Genomic DNA, 15,419 nt, shown 5'->3' on the forward strand with positions numbered 1-15,419 from the left:
TGTGAGCGTGAATGGTTGTTTGTCTCATTGTGCCCTGCGATTGGCTGGCCACCGATTCAGGGTATAAATTAAGTAATTATGTTCTTTTTTATATTCCTGGCAGACACACTACAGAAGATAGGTCAGATTTAAGTTACTTTAATAATAATTTAATAATTTTCATGACAAATGACAACACCTTAAACCCCTTCCTCATTTTGACATTCTTTAAAGGCAATTAGGACAATTGATTAAACAATTTTGAACTGTATGTGGAATGCAAAATCTCAAAATATTCATTTAGCACTCATCTGTCCTCTTCTCAAAGACTAATCCTTTGCTGTATAGAAACAAACCGAGCATATCTTCTTGTTCCATAATTGGAATTTCCGCATTTTCGGGACCCCTCAGAGGTTTTAGAGCTTCATGGTCGGACAGCGTTGTCAGTTGGATGTGAGTGTTTGATTGTTCATCATCGTCATGTTCATCTTCGTTTTGAGTGTGGCCCTTTGGATGCAGCTGCTGCACAGTCACATCGTGCACCCTTATTTCTTTCACCTCCAGCATGTCCTGTTCATGGTCGAAATATCAGTTAACTACGAAGGTGATTCATTTGATTTAGCAATAAGATATGTTGAAAATAAAGCGGTATGAGATTTACCCAAGGGAGGTTTTGCTGAGTGTCAAAATCTAAAATAGGAGTCATTGGTACAGGAGGCAGTATCTTCTTTTTCATTCTGAGTATAAAAAGCACATTTAGTAAAATTATGAATATAAAAAGCAAATACAAATTTAAAATTAGTGTTGCAGACTTTCTTGGAGAAAACCTTACAATTGAACACAAATTGTGCTGCTGACATGATTATTGTTTGTTAGAATTTTAAAATGTTTTTATAATGATAATAAGTTAGTATAATTTTCTGTCATTTGAATACAAATAAGTTCATAACTGTTTAAAAGAACTAAAACAAAGTATAACTATCCAATTCTTAGGGATGATTATTTACGATTTGCACTTTAATTATTCATTAAATGGCCTGATTATTTCAAGACATTAAATAAACAAAGTTTTTTATGGGTAGCCAAAAAATAATAATAATAATTTTTGCCTCACCCACCTTTTCCAGATACATGTGCCGAAAATTAAAAAAATGAATAAGAAGAATACCATAGCCAAGCCAAGATTCAGCCATTCTGTTGATGAGGGGAAAATTCATGTTAGACACAATTCTATTGACTTCTATTTTCATACATAGTGTCTGAAGGCTCAGGCAAAATGTGTACCTTTTCTTGAATTCATTGTGCTGAAGATGACTGTAGCCTTTGGACCTTCTCCTATGCTTGTCACTCCAGCTATAGTAATATTGTATTTTCTTCCAGGTCTCAAGTTGTCTAGTTGGTATTCCACGATGGAGGGCCCTATGATGTGACATTCTGAAATCAATGCAGGTAAGGAAATATTAATGCTGTGTAAATGATTAGAAAACCTTGAAACAGAGAGAGAGAGTTGTAAACTACTCACGATGGCGTTCATCCTTTGCATTTAGTTGGACACTGCACAAGTTGTAATGTGTAACAAAACCTTGCCTATCCTCTTTGGGAATAGTTTTCCAAGATAGTCGGACAGAACTTTGTGTTTCATTGAAGGCAAAGAAGTCCGGGGGGGCTACTTTTGGGACTGGTAAGAATTTATTTGTGGGGGATGACAACAGGACAGAAAGAAATGTATGGGACAACGGTCAACAAAACTGGACAACTCAACTTTTTGTGTTATTTTGAAATTTGTTAAAGTGTAATTGACCAGACAATTGAGCTCAAGATCACCTACCATTTTCCTGTTTATAATAGAGGCACATATTCACTGTTTTTGGTCTCTCATTGACACACAGATGCTCAAAGTAAGTGTATTCAACATAGTCCTTGATTCCTATGTGTCAAAACACAGAGGAAAACAAAACGGAAATAATGATTCGTTGTTAATATGAGTAAGGGTTTCAGACCAAGTATAACAAATTGATAAAATGCACGTTTTTGGAAATGAAGCAACTTACTCTTTTCAAAAGACTTCATGTCTCCTTTAGTTTTCCTTGCTATTAGCTCCAGGTTACCGTCTTGAAACATGTACCACTCCAGGCACGTGCAGTTGTTTATTTTTTTGTCCATTAATGTATTATTACAAGCTGCAAAATACCAACATCATCATTGATCAAAATACAGTCATACCTCTGCTTATTAAATTACTTGGGTCCAAGACTTTGAAAATTTCGCAAGTAGAGGTGTACTTTATATGTAAATTCTCTAATTTGTTGCACGGTCCTCAGACAACTACCAACTAATCCATTTAAAGTTGGTCTAAGTGTCTCAAATTTGAATGAAACGTGAAGAACACACAAAAATCAGAGAAAATAATATATAATAAGGAAATGATTTATTAATGTCTTAAAATAAATAATGCATATGAAAATGTGCCCTGCGCCGCTAAAATATCCCCCTCCGTGGCCGTTATAGATGTAATATCGAAAGACATCCACTTTGTAGTACATTTTAGACTTTTACATGTGCCCTATGTATGTGTGTGTGTGTGTGTGTGTGTGTGTGTGTGTGCGTGTGTGTGAAAATATGTGCCACGTTGTATTTGTAGTTTTTAATCGGGGAATTCAAAGTTAAATAATGGATAAGGAAATGCATTTACTTTTTGGGGGATTTCGTAACTTGGATCTTTTTCGTATCTCGAGTCACTCATTTGCATATTAAAAATTTCATAACCTGAAACTTTCGTACCTAGTGGCATTCGTAAGTAGAGGTATGACTGTACTTATTTCAGCTTGGCTTTGTTCATTCTTACTTTTTAAATTGTCAACGGCTTCCGTTGATATTTGGACAATGGCTGGGGGAGAAGAGCCTGCTGCATTTGTGGCAATAACAGTGAAGTTGACCGGAGAGTAGGAAACATAGTCCATGTATTCAGTCCTATTAGTAGTATAGGCTTTTTTTTCAGTACACGAACACCCTCCGGAAAACTGCGTGATCCTCACGGTGTACTTCACTTCCGGTACTGTTGCGGCATAGTGAACTGGCTGAGGAACAGAGAGGAGATCGCAGTTTCACTTAAATAGCCCACTATGGCATCTGACTATGATCTAACAGGCAGACAGAGGAGAAACTTAAGTGAAAGTGACAAAAAAAACAATAAGTCAACGGTTAAATTCTGCCAGTATTGCAATTCAGGCTTACCTTCCATGTGAGCTTGACCTTACGTGAACCTTCAACGTTTTTGTATGTCATGTTTACTTCCAGCTCATCTTCAAGCACTGTAGTGGAAAGCCAAATGAAGGCGATCAGCCTTTGAGCATTTATAGCTAAATGTAAACAATAGTCCGAAAACCGATGTTATGACCTGCAGGGACAATCACTAGTTGAGACCAATCGCTCCAGAGTGGGTTTCGGCACCCTGTCGGCTTTTGTCTGACTTTAAGATGGTAGCATGTTTGTTTCTGTAGATTCTCCACAATTAAATGGTCTGTGTAGGAAATACACAAAATAAAATATCCATATTTTCAATGATCTGATCTTTGGTCACGTAAACTGTAATTTAATGCTAGTCCTTATTCAACCTGCCTTAATTGTGCAAAAATAAGAGTTGAGGAATCTAAGATAAAGACAGACTCAACTTGCAAGCATACATTGCTCATGTAAAAATTTGGAAGACTACCAGACACTATTTTTTGTGGGATGCAACTTTAAAAAAGATTTGTGATCACTCACATGTCATTTTATTGTGTACGAATTCTGTCCTGTTATATCTCTGTAAAAGATAAGGATAAAAAATGATTATCAGAATAGGAAAATAGTTTTTTTTCTATTTTAATTTTAAAAAACACTTACCTTCTCCCACCGCTTACTTGCATAATCTTTAATCAAAACTTCTGCTAAAGCCGGGTAATTCTCTGAAGCCTTCCAAGTCAAGTTGAGGTGGTTTTGAAAGCGGGTCACTGAAATGTTTTCCGGGGCATTGTGTTTAACTGTTGAAAAGGAGCAGACTTTTTGTTTCAATGCAACTGTACTTTTTGTCACAAATATGCTACATACCATTTATTTTGCATGTGAGTGAATTTTCTTTTTTGCTATTCCTTACCAACCTGAAATGGTGTTCTCACCTGTTTCATTGAGTGTAACTGAGGCATTTGTTGACATGCATACAGAGTCTCCTACGTGAGCTTCCACCCAAATGACAACAGGTGAATATTGGATGAGATCCTCCGCGTTAATTTCAATGCTCGTTTCTAGAATACCACTCGGAAATACCCTGCAAAAAAAAAAAAACCTGTTAGAAACCTGTTTAACCTACATTAAAATACTGAAACACCGTAGAAACATTACAGTCAAATTAACAACAATCTATTGAAAGTAAATGCCCTATCTTAATTATTTTTTTCAATGGATTGTAAAACGTGTAATTTGACTCATGATGGTGATGTCAGGTGCAAGTAGACTCTTTCAAGGGTGCTATAATATATGACTACAAGTGACTAAATTGATAGCAGACCATATTTTGTATTAAAAAACAGTGACAGAAAACCGTAATAACGAAATTAGATCCTACTTTTTCAGCTGTCTCACGGAAAAATCTCACGCCGAGAATGAGCCTTCTAAAGTTTATTATGTGACTGCAGATTTTAGCATTTAGACAAAGTGATAGAAGGGTGATTCTCCATATTTAACCTCGGTCTCAGTCTGCATAAGCTCCCCACCTTGTGGGCTTCCTGTGTGTGGCTCCAGTTTTTTTTACCTAGTTCTACAATGTCTTCTGTGTCTGTCTTTCTACCGCAACCAAGGAAATTTCCCAAATACGGGATGAAATAAAGTTATAATCTAATCTAAGATCAACACACAGAAGGACATTGGGAGTTGGGGATGTTACTTGACAATGGTTTTGTGAAAGTAAATATATGACTTATCCCTTACTTATAAAAGGGACCTTTCCTGGTGTGGAGGTGAAATGTCACATTTTTTTGTGTTGTATTCATGCGCCATTCACAGTTGTAAACCGACATCGTCCTGTTTCTTCTGTAGCATTGAAGATGTGAAGGAGCCTCACATTCCGAACCTTTTTGGCAGAACAGGTTTCATTAGTTTCATAACAAGAAGGAAATAAAACTTAATGGCCCCTAAAACCTTTGGCAGTACATATTTGATGAGCATCTCACCTTTATTTTAGGAGTATCACACTTCTAGATAGAATTTGGTTAATTGAAATCATTTTAGATTGAATAGTCATGATATTTATGTTTATTTACCTTTGCTGGTTGTTGTAGGAAATATAAGCCATGCAGCAATGTATCTGAGTAGTGTATTCCAGTTCAAGGTTTCCATGAGTTTTAAATGATATTATCTACAAGATAGCATTTGTCTGAGGTGTGTGTGCGAGTGTCAATGTGCTGTTTCTATTCAGCCTGCTTTCACACAACCTAGATCTATTTCCCCGAAATGTCAAAGTTTCAGGTCTGGGTTTCTATGAGGTGACTAACAAAAACCACATGAACTACATACAGGCAGACAATGTAAATGTCTTTATTTCAGTATATTTCCTCAAAAGTGTTTGTTCCCATTGTCTCACGGAAAAATTGGCCTTTAAGGCCCATCCTAACAAGAGTGAAGCAATTTATGAAGGTAGTTTCTCAGTTTGAAGATAGAAAAGATGGATTTGATATAAAAAAAGTGAATTCTTTTGAGAACATTATTTCACTGTTGCTAATTAATGAGTATCAATGAGAGTATGCATGCGGAAGAGTCTAATGAAGAAAAATTATGATTAAAAAAGGTGGAGAGCCATATAAACCCATCAAAAGAGCCACATATGGCTCCCGAGCCATAAGTTAGGGTTAGTTCTGTTACAGTGCTGTACTTGACTACCACTAGAGAGCAGTGTCTATTCAATTGACCAATGAGCTCTTACGTGACTTAAATGGTTTCCATATTCTCTGTAACAATTAAGACAGTTCATTTTTCAATCATAATCAACTTTATATAAGAGAACAGCTTAAACTGGGTAAAAATGTGTATCATTTGATGATAAATTGATGTACAATTCCCTCCTATTTGTCATCCAATTTCAAAATTTGAATGAAGAATCACCCAACTGTACGGTACTTACTTAATTTTATATATGATACATTCATTCATTTTCTGAACCGCCTATCATCACAAGGTGCTGGGGGGTGCTGGAGCCTATCCCAGTTGATCGGGCACTAAGCACAAGGAGACGGACAACCATTCATGCTCACATTCATAACTAGGGGGACATTTAGACTGTTGAATCATTCTACCATGCATGTTTTTTGGAATGTGGGAGGAAACTGGAGTATACCCATAGAAAACCCACACGAGCCCAGGGAAAACATGCAACATGCTAATATTTCAACCAATGGACTTTTTCTTGGTAAAAAAAAGATGTCATTTGTATTCTTTAAATAAATATTTTATTGTTCCCAAAAATATTGGCATATTGGACTTCTGGCGTTCTATCCAACTGTGTGTCTGCGTGTCGAATTTTAGAAATGTTCACCACACTGTAGGCCAAGGCACCCTCAGCCATGTCATGGGATTCGAAACTTGCTACCTAAGAAAATGACAAAAGTGAAAATTAAACAATGTTTTATGTTTACTTATAGTAGAATGTGTCTTCCTCACCTCTGGTATTGGTGAGGAGTCGGGTTGTGGTTTAGTGCCTGTATTTAACAAAAGAAAACGTCAGGAAATTAGTAATGCAATAATAATAATCTTGACATTTCAGCATGCAAACAATAATCAGGACAAGTGCATCTTAATATATTTTGCAGGAGGGGTGCAATTAATTCAAGTCATTGAATTAAAGATTAATTAAAAGAGATTTGTGCTTTAGTCATTCAAATGGTGTTAACATTTCAATAGACATTGAGGACTTTTAACACTGTTGTCAATGGTAAGATGAGATTTTCTCATTTTAAAAGTCAAATTAGTTGTTATTGTTTTGATTCTGTATTTATAGAAGTCCCACCTTCTATTATGAAAACATTTTTTGACTGCAGATTCTGTCAGTGATCATTGCTAACGTTCATTTGTAGTCTTTTCTGATTAAAATGCAACATTCTTATGAAAGTGCAGCTTGATTCTCCATTGCAAAGTACACAGTTTTTTTTCATGATCGTGGAGAGAAAGTTTTGTTTCACATCCGTTGTCAGTTTATGATTGGTCTGGTATTGAGGACATCTGTCTGAAATTGTTGTTGGTTTGTTAGGTGCTAAAGCTCTTTTAAAAAGGTCAAATGCACCAATGTTAAAAAAAAAAAAACTAGGCTTTGAAACAATTAGAAAATATTCTCTTTGTTTTTTTTTAGTCATTTGTATCACAACTTTAGAGTGGTTAATATTGTTAGTTGTCACATTTGTGTTTAACCATTTCATAACAAAAGTGGATAGCTATTCAAAAGTTACAATTAAGACTTTATCCCTTTATAGAGGTGTTGGCTGTTATCTATAATAATTAAAAAAACTTTTGGGGGGATAATTTAAACATTTATTATGGCAAGTGAGTATTTTTGTCAATACATTAAATAAACATATGACATCGAAATTATAGCCATGAAATGACGCTCATACCTCTGGCCCGGTCATAGCACAAGAACCGGGTCAGTGCTCCTGCCAACAGCACCACCAGTAAAACCCCAATTACAGCAAACATGACACTCCTTAAAATACTTGGGTGATTTTGGGTTGTTTTTCCATTCTTCGGTGTGCTAGGAACTGGGGGGAGAACGATAAATTGTGAAACGGATGCACAGTTTGCAAAGCGTGAACAATTCTACATTTGAGGTGCATTTACTTATTATTATTTTAATTACAGTGCTTCCTCGAGATACAAGCTTAATGCAATCCGGGACCGAGCTCATATGTCGATTTTCTCGTAACTCAAACGAACATTTCCCATAGAAATGAACTAAAAACTAATTAATCCGTATTAATTTCAGGATATTGGATTGGAAAAACATTTTTATTTGTTTTAATTCGCCATCTACTAACAAAGTAACAAATAACTAGCGGTTTAATAGTACTGAATTTTGTTTCGTAGTATACTAAAATTAGAAGGATTTTGCAGAGAAGAGACGGCACGGCAACGCGCTCGTAACATAACATAAATGTAGGCATAGTACTTGATACCTGTGTCGTTGTTCTTCTCTTCCCGAATGATCAGGTCCACTATACCACTCATTTGGGTTGTGCCCGCCTCTAGGAATAGTGTGGCCCAGTAAATTCCACTGTGACCTTGTGTGAGGTTTGTAATTTGGCCAAATACAGATGCATTTTCAGAGTAGATGTCAAAACCAAGTTCATTTGAGCAATCTCTCGAAGGACAGTACTCAGCTTTCTTGTTGTAGTTTTGGTACAGTGCAAAATGGCGGGCATTGCTGACACTGTTGTTGAATGTGAACGGCAGAGTGACTTTTTTGCCCAGGGTCCCAGTCACCCTTACTCTGCTTTGCCCTATGCATAGACAGAATACACACAATGTTGATTCATATTGGTGACTAAAGCAAACCGCTTGCATGTTCATTTGTGTAACAATGCTCAAAACCATTGTTTATTTATTTTAAATTTGCCTTAGGCAAAGATTACTCCATTTTCCAGCAATCACTGCATTGCCTTTTGCATTGTAGCCGTTATTATATTAAGTTTATCCGGTGAAATGTCACTCATTTGATAAATACATGTGACCTATGACGAAATCCTCAATTGTTGGGTTTCCCCTAATTTTTTTAACGTTAATGTATTTTAGAAATGTTTTTTCTTCATGTATTTATCAAAGTCACTAAATCACCTACCCATTACTATTTACATCACTATAAAAATACAACATGCACTGAGAATATTTAGCTTTGATTTTAAAAGATTCGGAGACCATACATTGTTGTTTTGACCAATTTGCAAATGGGAAAATGTTAGGTGAATTAAAATCAAACTTACCAGTGATGACTCTGTGTGTTGCCACCATCAAAACAAAACAAAAGAATTTGGGCAACATTTCCTTGACCTCTGTGTATGTGTTTAATATGTTCATTGGAAATGGCTTTGTAAGCCTGATAGGAGGGGCCAAGAGTCTAAAGGAAATAGAATGAGACAACAATGCACTTATATAGGTCAATTGTCAAGCTTGTAAAGTGCAACACTTCCTCTCATCTAAGCAAAATAGTCATGATGTAAGCACAAAAGCTTGATTGTCCCAAAAAAAACGTATATATTCAGCAGAGTGAGAAATTGGAGAATATAAAGGACTAGTGTTTAGCTCTTTTCCAATGTAATGTTTTTCTTTATAGGCTGAAAAGTTTGAATGTGGGAGTTTAGTATACATCTAATATGGTTGTTTGTATTGTGTTGTTTATCAGCAGCATTTCATGGAGAGGGGGACAAAGTAAGAACAGTTAGAAGAACAAATATATCATTAAATACCATTAGTCATTCATTCATCGTAAGTGCGTGAGCATTGGCAGTAATGAAAAGTGGAGAATCCTAAATATTATTATAATATGCAAATCACATGTGAGCATTAGGGAGTTGACATTCTACTTTTTAAAATCTGATTGCTTAGAACAAACATTTTAATGTATTTAAAATGTGTAATTACTTTTCAATATTCTAGCATTCACATTGTCCCTTAAAGAAAATCATTCAAAATGTGATTTCTGTAACTTTGTGTGTTTGTGTGTGTGTTTTATTCATTTATAGGGCAAGTAACTATTTTTGCTCATATATTTATTTCAATGAATTATTCATACAACTATAAATCAATTGAGAAAAAAATTGCATTTTAATTACAGCTTGCACTTTGAAACATTTCAAACCTTTGTCAATACATTGTTTTTGTTAACCATTGAAGGGCAGTATTATCTTGAAAAACAAAGTGTTTGATATACACTGATAAAAGTGGACTAACCTAGTACAAAATGTAAAGTACTACTACACTTTTATTTCATAGGGGTTTTATTGTGCCCCCGTGTGGACAAAATTGGATCATCCAAGTGAAATTACTTGGTTTACATATGCACTGAAGTTTGCATGTTCTCCCCGGGCTTTCGTGGGTTTTCTCTGGGTAATGTGGTTTCCTCCCATATCCCAAAAGGTAGGCTGACTGAACACTCTAAATTGCTCTTATGTCCGAGTGTGAGCGCAAATGGTTGTCCGTCTCCCTGTGCCTGCTATTGGCTGGCGATTCAGGGTAGTATCCCCCGCCCTGTGCCCGTAGTTAGCTGGGATAGGCTCCAGCACCCCCTGCAACCCTTGTGAAGATAAGCGTTTTTTTAAAATTTGTAGGTATGTCACCAATACAACATGGAGAAGATTAATGGCACCATAGCAAAGTACTTGATACATTGTGCACATTTTGCTTAATTAAATAGGAAATATGACAGTTTTACTGCAATTATGATAGATTTGTAAGCAGGTTTATTCATGACTTGCCACCTCAGGACTGAACTAATCAGTTCCTCAAGGATCCTGCAGTGTCTGAATTTCCACCGTGACAAATTTGGATTCTATTTTCACAATCTATAGAAATGTAGGGCATCACAGTGTTAGAGTGGTTGGCAAATCAAGGGTTCAACCCCGGGCTTTGCAAGTTTGCATGTGTTCTTTCCAAGATGGCTGAATCAAAACATAACATAATAATTAATATTATGCTGAGGATCAAGTGCTGGAAAGATGAAATCACCTTAACATGAGTGTGTTCTTACACAGCAATGCTGGGCTGAATGTGCAAGCCCATGAACGGAGGAGGAAAGCCCTTGTTGCCATGGTAACTTTCACACAGACACTCTTATTAAAAGATTTCCCTGAAAACAAAATAATTACCAAGTGGCAATGGGAACCCCTTCACTGCCATTCCTTTAGAAAGGGTGCTAGGGCCTATCCCATGGGACTTTGGGTGAATGGTAAACCACACCCGAGACTGGTCGCCAGTAAGTCATAGGGCACACAGAGAGAAAGACAAACATTTGTGCTTATAATCACACCACCGCCAAGCGGGAATGGATTCTAGACTGCTTTCACCGATAATCATGTGAATGAACCACTACACTATCACAGTGTATTAATAATTACACTATCTCAAGGACGCCGTTTCGTCACATTGACCCTTCGGAAAGGCTTGTACGTCAGCTTTACTGTTATTTGTCAAGGGGAAAATGGCAAAATAAATGTTTAATGCAAGCATCCATCCATTTCTTTATACCACTTTCCCTTTTTAGGAAGTGAACAAATGGCCTTCTGCAAATGTGTATTCACGCTGGCACATGACTTAGCAACCAGGCAAACCATTAGCAGCTCCCTAGCAACTAGTGAGACACCACGGTCATCTCTGTCGCCTGTTGCCGTTGGAGACATTCTGTGGTGCCCCCCATCCGCAGCCCAGCCTTCCCCTTCATTTCATAGCGTACTGGGTATCACCTGAAATAAACGCAGCAAATTTTGTCTTGAGCACAAGAAAAGGCACTCGGAAAAAAGTCTCATCTCATTTGTGGAACCGCTTTATCCTCACTAGGGTCGCATGGGGTGCTGTAGCCTCTCCCAGCGGACTTCGGGCCAGAGCTGGGGGACACCCTGCATTGGTGAGGGGAGACAAACAACCATTCATGCTCACACTCATACCTAGGGGCAATTTAGAGTGTCCAATCAGCCTACCATGCATGCCATTGGAATGTGGGAGGAAACTGGAGTACCCAGAGAAAACCCACACAGGTCTAGGGAGAACATGCAAACTCCACACAGGTGGACCAACCTGGATTTGAACCTAGGTCACCCACTGTGATGTCGACGCGACGACCTCGGAAGAAAGTATGGGATGGAAATATGATGCACATGCATTTTTTTCTTCTCCTTTAAAATTCATAAAGATCTCAATCTAAATATGAATCAAAATATGAAAAGTAGTTGACCTTGAGTTTCCTTTGAAGGGGATTGATTGCCTTTTAATATTGTTTAATGATTACCACAGTTCTGGGTTCAATCCCAACTCGGTCCTCACTGTGTGGAGTTTGCATGTGCTTACGTGGGTTTTTTCCAGGTACTCCAGTTTCCCCTCAAATCCCCAAAACATGAAGAATAGGCTGATTGAAGACTCTAAATTGCCCCTACGTATCGATTGGTTGTCCGTCTCCTCATGCCCTGCGATTGGCCCGGCAATCATTTTGGGGTGTCCCCCACCTGGTGCCCATATTTGGTTGGGTTAGTCTCCAGCACCCCCGCATACCTTGTGAAGATAAACTGTATAGAAAATGAATGAAAGTTTTAACCACGTTTCAGTTTGGTTATTCTCCGATGTTTTGACATGAAAGTCAGGTAAAGCAAAAAAAGCATGCTCACGAAACAAGTTAACCACAATCAAAGTGTTATGTGAAAATTTGGACATGTTTCTGCTGACATGACAGCAGAGGAAGGCCGATTGACGCTTTGCGGAAACTGCGAGCAGCTGCGAATTACATCATGGGGTCCAGCCACCGGTTCCTACTTCTAACAGACCCCCACCGCCCAAATGGATTCGTCCGCCAATAGACTGTGTGAAGCGCCCGCCTCCCCCCACGCTGCCCTCCCACCAGTCACATGGAGGTGAACGGTGACCCGTCTCTCTCGCTTTCTCTCGCTCTCTCTCTCTCTCTCTCTCTCGCCGCCCCTTGCATTGCTTCTCTGTGTGAGCTTTTTTTTTTTTTTACCACATTTCAGGTGGAAAAACAGCTGCCAAGCGACGTGCTGCCACCGATGCGGTTCTATTTAGAACCAGTGGGTATGGAGCGACGAGTGTTTGGAACTTGATGCCGACAGAGAGCGCGAGTCGTGCCGCACTGTGCTGAGAGAGGAGCCGCCTCTCTACCCTGCTGGCAAACATGAAGTCCAGACGGGATAAACTCAAGATTCCCTCTTTGACTCTGGAGTAAGTCGTCTTTTTTTATATTCTCAACCCATTTGATCACAATTGGGAGACAGCAATTTAAAAATATAGATTTTTAATGATTTCTGTCACGTCGTTTTATTCTTCATGTTTGGGAAAGTGATACTACAGAGTAGAGATGCAACTCCAACATTCATCGCCAGGGACAATGAGAGTTTGGGTGAATTTGGCAAATCTAATAACTGAGAAGTCTTATCAGATCTGAGATGACGTGATCCTGTTGAAGAATTGTCAGAATTGAACTATTTTCCTCAATCTGACATTTCTTCATTCATCACAAATACCTTCAGCATTCAACACCAAAGACTAATTGTTTACCCCACAATTTAAGATGTGGTTTTGTTTTTATTGTCTAAGGAATACAGTGCATTCATAACAGCAGTACATGCCCACTCTTCCAGTACATTTACTGTAGTGGGAAATGCAGAGTCGGGGTATGTGCAAGCTACCAGCTGATCTATTAAGACGTAGGAGAGTATAGAATCAATCTTCCTCGCCATCCGATGAGCTCACTTTGGAGCACGCGCCATTTGCTTTTATTGTCTTTTAAAGACCCTCTAATGATGGTCCTAAAGAGATAAACGGAGGGCATCACTCGTCGATCAGAGAGGACTTTCCAACAAAATATACATACAGTTCCGGGATCGAGAGTTCGAACCATGTGTGGAGTTTGCATGTTATCCCTGGGCCTGCATGGGCTTTTTCCGGGTACTCCATTTGTTCCCCACATTCCAAAGACATGCACAGTTTGCTCCCACATCCCAGACTTGGGATTGGCTGGCCACCGATTCAGGGTCTCCCACCTGATGCCCTTGGTTAGCTGGAGTAGCCCCCAACAACCTCCGCGATCCTAGTGAGGATAAGTGGTTTGGAAATGAATATTATCTTAGAAGTGCAATGCATCACGCTGCGTGTGTTGTTTTCTGAATATGGCAAGAATAATTGTTATATATAGATTTTTTAGATATAACGACACTGTTATGAAGGATTTAGCTTACTCCCATTTCTGCCAATAAATGCTTTGCTTTTATTGTTATCTGCACGTTAAATGTTTGTGCCAATCTCCATGGAATGTCACCAATGAGTCACTGAAGGATTTTCTACAATACACAAGTGCTGATTATATAAAAAATGTGATTCATCAGGATGGCACTTTAAGGGGCTTTGGTGAAGGGATCTATCTTGAGGAGCTTTCTTTGTAGCAAAATGAAGCACAATCAAGTGTGTAATTACAGACTATATTCTAGCCTATAGAATGGCGGATATTTGTGCAAGTCCCAACAACCTCATTGCATTACTGTGAAAACATTTTTATTAGTGTTTTGGTAGTTGCTTTTGCACTGAGAAGCCTCTGCAGTGCTGAAACAATAACTGTAGTGTATACTCTAAAAGGCAATGTTTACATTTGAGTGGGCAAATCAATAGGAAAACAGCAACTACTCAGTATATCAGGCTTAGTTGACACATTTCAAGTTAATGCACCTAAGTAGGGTATGTTTAGAGGATCAAGCCTGTAGTTATTTAATCGCACCGTACATGAAAATGGAGTCGATAATTTCTCTGGCTGCGATGTGTGTAAAACTTTTCTGATTGATTGCCTATGAAACTCCAGTTCCTTTTGCAGATTTATTGGTCATTTTTAGTATATCTCAAATACAGCACATTGAATTATTCATTAAATAAAACGCACAAACTGTTTTTTTTATAATTATATCACGTAACGGCAATAATTTATGAGAGAATATATATTGCCGACTAAAATTTGTTGTTTTGACAGGCCAACTGAATTTCACAGTATGTCTTGGCTCATCAAAGATTGCATTAAGTGTTAACGTGTTGGTCGATTGGTGACACATCCTGCCCAGTGTGTTGCTATACAGATGATGACAGTGCTGATTTAAAAAAAAAAAATAAATAAAAAACAAAGATTAAGAAATCAACATGACCTGTAACTTGCACCCTGCAATTGAAAACTAAGCAAACCAGAACAAATCAATGCAACAATTGCATTGATTTGCACACACATTGATTGAAAATGTTATTCATTGGCTTGATGATGAAACACTTTCTGTACTTCAGTAGTTTGGTTTGAGTCATTTTACTTTGAAAAAAATAGATATTTTTCACTGAATATATATTTCTGGATTTGAACACTTGACCCCACAACTGTGAGGCCAACGCACTAACCACTCATCCACCAGGCGACCCATAAATTAATTTTCTGACAAAATCTATCAGAACGATTCAACATATGGATTAGGGTCTTGCGACACAAATTAAAAATAATTTAGCAATCACGTCCAAATGACTTGAACAGTCATAAATGAAATCCAACATTATTGGCAAAATGTTCCACTAAGAATTCAACATTATATAAACAGTGATTCATCCTGTAAGTTTCCCAACAAACTTCCCTAATTGTAACTATTGTACTCTGGCAAGATTATCAACCTATTATTTTAACATTT

General features: G+C 37.8%; 3 protein-coding genes across 6 annotated transcripts in view; 1 reads left to right on the forward strand and 2 right to left on the reverse strand.

The window, feature by feature from the left end:
• Positions 1–198: 198 nt before the first annotated feature.
• On the reverse strand, positions 199–5,436 carry il12rb1 (interleukin 12 receptor subunit beta 1). Its single transcript, XM_077717086.1, has 15 exons — positions 5,277–5,436; positions 4,945–5,086; positions 4,137–4,285; positions 3,865–4,001; positions 3,745–3,784; positions 3,377–3,499; positions 3,214–3,290; positions 2,825–3,056; positions 1,980–2,159; positions 1,808–1,906; positions 1,502–1,714; positions 1,264–1,413; positions 1,098–1,173; positions 641–716; positions 199–549 (listed from the first exon to the last, which is right to left on the reverse strand). The coding sequence occupies exons 1-15, from the start codon at positions 5,350–5,352 to the stop codon at positions 280–282; spliced, it is 2,040 nt and encodes a 679-aa protein (XP_077573212.1). The 5' UTR covers positions 5,353–5,436; the 3' UTR covers positions 199–279.
• mast3b (microtubule associated serine/threonine kinase 3b) overlaps positions 1,360–15,419 on the forward strand; it is a 36,686-nt gene continuing 22,626 nt past the window's right edge. For 2 of the 3 annotated variants that reach the window (XM_077716396.1, XM_077716398.1), the window contains exon 1: positions 12,670–12,933. In XM_077716396.1, coding sequence (XP_077572522.1) covers positions 12,887–12,933 — 47 coding nt within the window. In that variant the 5' untranslated portion in view covers positions 12,670–12,886. Of the gene's footprint in view, positions 1,429–12,433; positions 12,612–12,669; positions 12,934–15,419 lie in introns of those variants that run through there. The other variant, XM_077716397.1, reaches the window with a different exon arrangement.
• On the reverse strand, positions 6,442–9,105 carry LOC144197088 (uncharacterized). 2 transcript variants are annotated; one of them, XM_077717663.1, is made up of 5 exons: positions 8,979–9,105; positions 8,175–8,498; positions 7,617–7,760; positions 6,670–6,707; positions 6,442–6,598 (listed from the first exon to the last, which is right to left on the reverse strand). In XM_077717663.1, the coding sequence occupies exons 1-5, from the start codon at positions 9,070–9,072 to the stop codon at positions 6,446–6,448; spliced, it is 753 nt and encodes a 250-aa protein (XP_077573789.1). In that variant the 5' UTR covers positions 9,073–9,105; the 3' UTR covers positions 6,442–6,445. The 2 variants fall into 2 exon arrangements, with proteins under 2 accessions (XP_077573789.1, XP_077573790.1); XM_077717664.1 differs by lacking the exon at positions 7,617–7,760.

The sequence above is a fragment of the Stigmatopora nigra genome, chromosome 5, assembly GCF_051989575.1.
Source record: "Stigmatopora nigra isolate UIUO_SnigA chromosome 5, RoL_Snig_1.1, whole genome shotgun sequence".
In the NCBI taxonomy this organism is placed as follows: domain Eukaryota; kingdom Metazoa; phylum Chordata; class Actinopteri; order Syngnathiformes; family Syngnathidae; genus Stigmatopora; species Stigmatopora nigra.

What these genes read in the sequence shown, in the direction of transcription:
- il12rb1 (XM_077717086.1), bottom strand. Translation starts at nt 5,352, where the DNA reads ATGGAAACCTTGAACTGGAATACACTACTCAGATACATTGCTGCATGG. An exon ending in AGGAAAGGTCCCTTTTATAA is followed by an intron (nt 4,286 to 4,944) that starts GTAAGGGATAAG and finishes TTTTTTTTGCAG; the next exon opens with GGTATTTCCGAGTGGTATTC. An exon ending in CACAATGAATTCAAGAAAAG is followed by an intron (nt 1,174 to 1,263) that starts GTACACATTTTG and finishes CCTCATCAACAG; the next exon opens with AATGGCTGAATCTTGGCTTG.
- LOC144197088 (XM_077717663.1), bottom strand. Translation starts at nt 9,072, where the DNA reads ATGAACATATTAAACACATACACAGAGGTCAAGGAAATGTTGCCCAAA. An exon ending in AACACACAGAGTCATCACTG is followed by an intron (nt 8,499 to 8,978) that starts GTAAGTTTGATT and finishes GTCTATGCATAG; the next exon opens with GGCAAAGCAGAGTAAGGGTG. An exon ending in GTGCTATGACCGGGCCAGAG is followed by an intron (nt 6,708 to 7,616) that starts GTATGAGCGTCA and finishes TGTTAAATACAG; the next exon opens with GCACTAAACCACAACCCGAC.